This window comes from Nicotiana sylvestris, chromosome 3, assembly GCF_000393655.2.
Source record: "Nicotiana sylvestris chromosome 3, ASM39365v2, whole genome shotgun sequence".
Taxonomy (NCBI): domain Eukaryota; kingdom Viridiplantae; phylum Streptophyta; class Magnoliopsida; order Solanales; family Solanaceae; genus Nicotiana; species Nicotiana sylvestris.
In genome coordinates, this window is record NC_091059.1 from 170,073,158 (window position 1) to 170,079,577 (window position 6,420).

Consider the following 6,420-nt stretch of genomic DNA (forward strand, 5'->3'; position numbering starts at 1 on the left):
GCACTGATCACACCTTCTCGATTACGGTCCTTTTGGAACCCTACGTAAATACATAATACTCAGCTTTTTTGGATCCTTTGCCTATTGTTTATTTGACAGACTAGACTATCCATCATTATGCTGAGTAAAAAGACAATAAGAGAGAAAAAGACAATAAGAGAGAGAAGAAGAAGAAGATATTGTACTGTTTACATGTCAGGTAGGAATGCTTGCTTAACGGACAAAAACTACCATAGTCCAATCTAGCCTCTATAGGTAAGAGAGGAATCTCCGTAAAACATGTAATCACAAAGATAAAAGTGACCCTACCTCTAACCTCTTTTGTTTAATCAACGCTAATTTCTCCAGCTTTTCTCTCTTTATAAACTCCTTCATTTCCCTCTCTTTTCTTCCCAAGCCCAAATAACTTTATATTTCCTCTGTTCTCTAGATAACCCTCACTGAGTTCGTCTAGAGACAAAGCTAATTACAGACAAACAACAGACAAATATGGGCTCTATTTCTCTTTCTTTCCTCTTCCTCTTGTCTTCACTTCTCCTTCTCCCGTCCCTCATTGCCTCCTCCTCTTCCCTATCTGATCCTCAAGCTGTTGTAGATGAAGTACATAGGTACGTACATTTTGCTTCCTTCACATTAATTTCATTTATTTTAACCCACACTGGCCAAGGGTATGTCGGAAACAACCTCTTTATCTTAGGTTTGTGTACATACTACCCTTCCAAACCCCACTTATGAGATTACACTAGGTTTGCAATTACATTTTAGTCCCACATTATGTATGTCTAGACAAGACTAACGTTATTTTAGCTAGCACATGTTATTATATGTATACATAGCTCGAACACAAAATAATGACTCATATAGTACGTTAACAAGATTTAACAAAATTTTTTTGTTTGGAAAATGCAGGAGCGTAAATGCTTCAAGAAGGAACTTAGGCTATCTATCTTGTGGTACCGGAAATCCTATTGATGATTGCTGGCGTTGTGATCCGAACTGGGAGAAGAACCGCCAACGGTTAGCTGATTGCGCCATTGGCTTTGGCAAAAACGCCGTTGGCGGTAGAGACGGTAAAATTTACGTGGTCACCGACTCAGGTGACGACGATCCTGTCAACCCAAAGCCGGGGACTCTCCGTCATGCTGTAGTCCAAACTGAACCGTTGTGGATAATTTTTGCTAGGGATATGGTTATCCAATTAAAAGAAGAACTTATTATGAACTCATTCAAAACAATTGATGGAAGAGGTGCGAGTGTACATATTGCGGGCGGTCCATGTATAACAATACAGTACGTGACGAATATTATTATACATGGAATTCACATACATGATTGTAAGCAAGGAGGGAATGCTATGGTGCGGAGCTCCCCATCGCATTACGGGTGGAGAACTATTTCTGATGGTGATGGAGTGTCGATATTTGGTGGGAGCCATGTTTGGGTGGACCATTGCTCTTTGTCTAACTGCAAAGACGGCTTGATTGACGCCATTATGGGGTCCACAGCTATTACAATTTCTAATAATTTCATGACTCACCATGATAAAGTTATGCTCTTGGGACACAGTGATTCTTATGTTCAAGACAAGAATATGCAAGTTACCATTGCTTTCAATCACTTTGGGGAAGGCCTTGTCCAAAGAATGCCAAGGTAAAAAATTTTAAAAAGTAAATGATCACTATACACAATATTTCTTTTAACGATTTAAGTTCCATATATCGAAAGTGTAAAAGAAACGGAGGCTTAGCATAACTGATATATTTGCTGTCATATGATTAAGGGGTCACGGTGGGAACAACCTCTTATAAAAATGCATGCTAAGACTAAATAGACCTCGTGCATAGCAAAAACCTATTGCACCGAATTGTCTTTTATATCGAAAGTGTAAAAAAAATTTATACTAACAATGGATTTTAACTTGTAGTCATTTTATTTATCTGCAACTACTTTATGGCATATGATTTTATAAATAACTTTTTAGCTGTTTTTAAGTGGTGCGCGTGTTAAGCAAAGGACACACCAAAATTTGGTTGTGTATTCCAAATGACGAAAAAACAGTAGTTAGATTTAGAGTGGGGTATGTTTGTACAGTGTATGTAGAATTTAAAGAATTGTTGGCTTTTTGGAATATGCAGATGTAGACATGGTTATTTCCATGTGGTGAACAATGACTACACCCATTGGGAAATGTATGCAATTGGTGGAAGTGCTAGTCCCACCATCAATAGTCAAGGCAACAGATTTCTTGCCCCTGATATTAGGTTTAGCAAAGAGGTCAGTATTACTTGTTTTAATAAATTTCTCCAACTTAGGTTTTACACTTTTTTGCTTTAGAAAATATTTACTGGAATAATATATATGTAGGTAACAAAACATGAGGATGCACCAGAGAGTGAATGGAAGAATTGGAATTGGAGAACAGAAGGGGATTTAATGTTAAATGGTGCATATTTCACACAATCAGGAGCTGGAGCCAAATCATCAAGTTATGCTAAGGCTTCAAGTTTAAGTGCAAGACCTTCTTCTTTGGTCAGCAATTTAGTATCTGGTTCTGGCGCTCTCAATTGCCGAAAGGGTTCTCGTTGCTGATTAAGGGAAATTATTTAACTTGGTCTTATTTTTCTAAGGTTTGGTTTTAGAAAAAAAAAATTAAAAATGATATGATTTGAAGAAAAACCATGTAATGAAGGAGGAAAATTAAAGAAAGGGACAGAAAGTGTAGTAAGTCCTAATATATGACTAGGGACGTTGCACTTTTATTGTCTTCTTGCCTCCCTTCATTTTTTTTTACCTTTTTTTTGTTTTTATTTTTACCCTTTTTGACTTGATTGTCAAATACAACCTCGGTCTGCCATTCTCAGCAGTTGGGACTTCATGCGGTTCTGTTGGTTTTAGATTTTAGAGAAAGGCAAGTTCAGAAGTGTTGATATATACATCAATATATGTATTTATTTTTGAATCTTGTGTCTCTCTCCCTGCCTCTCACACAATCTATTAGAAATTGCAGAAGACAATACACATTAATAGTGAGCAATGAAAGTAAAAGTAAAGATGAAACACGATTTAAATATTTGTTTATATAATAACCACCCATAATTGCTCATAATAAGTGTTTTGAAAAAATGGAAGAAGTTCAACTACCAATGTTTAAATCCATCAAAGTTGTAATTGAAGAGGCACACTAAAAAGCGACATGTGTATCATTTTAACTCCACAAATTAGGAAACCGATAACTAACTTATGAATTATGCCAAGCAATGTTGCAGACTAGACTATCATATCTGTACCTACTTAATTCTTGTAACTGTTCACTTTTCACTTGTACAGTATTTTAAAAATAAATTTTTATTTTTACTTGTCACTTTTAGTATATAAAGAGAAGATAATTTATTTTTTCCTATTATACCTATAGCATTAATTACTTATTTCCAATCATTTTTGTAAATTTATTAAAAATATGTATCAATTAATATGAGTATCATGATAAATTATGCCTTAATTTATTATTTCTTAAGGGGCGTGTGAAATTCATAACGGACGAACAAAAGTAAAGAGTACAATTTTAATCTTCCAATGCTGACATCCAACCAATAGAATAAGACCTAACCTCATAGTCTTTAATTTTGAGCTTCAGTACTGAAACAATTGATGAATTTAGATTTTATCCCAAATGCAATTCCTAATTAGTTTCGTTTCATCAATTCTATTTAATCCTTGTGCCAACCGTCCGGCATCGGTTTTACTTTTGTTGTTGTTTTGGCTTATTTCTTCTGCATTAAGTGGTTGAGTTTTAAATAGAAGTTCGGCTATAAAGCAAAAACGGAAAAATGCACACGCATTGAATCATCTAGTAAAACCAAATATATGAGCACTTATGTGTGGCAACCATTTTTCTTTTGAAAACTAGGCGGACGTTTGAGCTAAGATTTTTACTAAGGGATATTCAAATAAAAGAATTTAAATATATTGTAAAATTAAGCGGAGTCAATGTATAGTAAATATACATAAAATAAAATAAAAAATTCTAACAATATAGTGTAATTTTCCAGAAGATGGGTGTCAATCGATTGGATGTGGTACCGCCACTGTGTTTGGACATAAGAATTGTAAAATTCATTAAAAAAGTAAAATAAAATAAAATATTCAAGTGAAAATTATATTTGCAAAATTAGAGTTGTGTTAATTTGAAGCTATTTTAATTTTTGTGAGTGATTTAAAGTGAAAATTTTGAAAAACTAACTTTTTGGAGTTTTTTTAAATTCCGAAATATTTTGAAATTCAACTTTAAGTGAAATTTGAAATTTTCATGGCCAACAAATATTACGTAGCAAGGAGAATTTTTTTTTACAAAAGTGAAATTTCCAAACGGGTCCTAAGTAATCAACTATTCAAACTTTTTCCAAGACTCGGTTCTGTAGTCTTTTAGAAAATAGTTCAGTAGTAAATAAATTGCCAGGAAATCAGAAAACCCCAAAAGAAGAATAAGAATGAATGAGTGACAAGGAAAAGTTGGGGAATACTTTGACCAGATTCAAAATTAAATTTGACCTGTTTCCAAATTTTATGGAGACAAGAGAAACAGAAAATGTCTGAAGCATAGGTTCAGTATCAGATACGACAATCATATTATGGATAGTAGCTAGTCTTCCAAAATAAAGCTCATTGTCACATGCTTTGGCACGCCTCTTCATACCAATATAGTAGTTTAAAACAGTGAGTGCCTCTCCTAATGACACCATAGCAAAATTCTTCATATAGAAATGGCCAAATTCTTTATTGTTTCAAGAAAAAAAGGGAATTCATTTTCCTTTTGGACTAGCTAGTAGTAACAGTTTGTGTAATACTAAAGAAATAAAGTAACAATCAATATTACTAGGGTTTAGTACACAAACAAAAAGTCAAAAAGAAAAAGGTAAGATAAATAAAAAAAAGAAAAGGAAAAAGAGAAGTGAAAATGGGGTATTCAATTTTCCCACCATGCACCTTAGAGAAGAAACTTTACTTCGAACAAGAAGGTTGATAAATAATATGGTGGAAAATAAAGTTTGAACCACTTGCTTTCTGGCAAAACAGTAAATCAAAGTCTACCATCCGTTTTAATTACAATTTGTTTTGCTTTTCGTGTTTTTCTTTTGCCATCCGTAATTAATGCAACAAATTAAGGTCAACATTATGTACTATGGATTTGGTTTACTTGCTTTCGAAATGTGAAAAAAATAATGGAACCTAATATGATTCAACCATGTGGAAGACAAGAAAGCAAGAAAAATATTCACCTAACTGGAAAACAACTAAGGATTAGATAAACTATTGACGATCATGAAGATATTGCCCGCTAAAAAGCAGAGAGCGTATTGAGTGAGGGGTAATTTAGTGTACTAAGGTGAGGGGTAGTTAAGTAATTTCACGTTTCTCCTCCACTAACAAATACCAGAAGTGGTTATACTAGTTAATACTGTATATTCCTATAGTTAAGCAACACATTAATGAGAATTCCTCCTTCTCTCTACTTTCTCTCTCTATAATCTTCCCTAATTGCATAGTTCATCGATTGCATGCATAATAATATGAGTTCGAGTGAATAGATCTCAGATTCTATCATGGTATCAGAGCGATCGATAGGGATTTAGAACCAAAATTCTACCATTTCAGTAGTAAGCCATTGTCGAGATTGGGCGGCCATGGGAGAAGAAGAAGTTCCTCGAATTGACCACAATCATCCTTTGTACTTGAGGGAATCAGACACACCTCGTGTGGCATTGATCGACATAAAACTCACAGGTCCAGAAAATTATGGTCTACGGAGTCGAGCTATGCGAATGGACACTATCGGTGAAAAATAAATTAGGGTTCATAGAGGGAACCTGCGTAAAAGGTTCATTCAAAGGCGAATTAGCAAATCAGTGGGAAAGATGCAATGCTATGGTGCTGTCATGGATAGGAAAGACAGTGGCGGTGGAGTTGCAACCTAGCATCATTTATGCCTCAAATGCAGCAAAAGTTTAGAGTGAGTTTAAGGAACGATTTGATAAATCAAATTTGACTCAAACATATCGATTGTGGAAGATGATAGGATCGTTGACTCAAGGCACAGATTCAGTCACTGCTTACTACTCCAAGATGAAGATTTTATGTGATGAAATGGACTTGTTAGTGGCAGGGCCAATATGTGATTGTGAGGAAACGAGACCTTTCATCGAACAATTCAGAAATTTGAGACTCTTATAGTTTCTTGTTGGCTTAAATGAAAGATATGGCCATGTGAGGAGCCACGTGTTACTCAAGACACTAGTGTTGACGGTTAATCAAGAATATGCCTTGGTCATACTAGAAGAAAGCCAACGTACTCTTGGAACAAGGGAATTTGACCATGCTAGCTGGAAAAAATCAGACATTCACTCAGAGATTCAAAGCAAAGAA

At 34.8% G+C, this 6,420-nt stretch overlaps 1 protein-coding gene across 1 annotated transcript; it reads left to right on the plus strand.

Annotated features, from left to right (window-relative positions):
- Positions 1-245: 245 nt before the first annotated feature.
- Positions 246-2,959, plus strand: LOC104214546 (probable pectate lyase 18). The gene is made up of 4 exons (XM_009764238.2): positions 246-608; positions 910-1,650; positions 2,136-2,274; positions 2,365-2,959. The coding sequence occupies exons 1-4, from the start codon at positions 490-492 to the stop codon at positions 2,587-2,589; spliced, it is 1,224 nt and encodes a 407-aa protein (XP_009762540.1). The 5' UTR covers positions 246-489; the 3' UTR covers positions 2,590-2,959.
- The last annotated feature ends 3,461 nt before the right edge of the window (positions 2,960-6,420 follow it).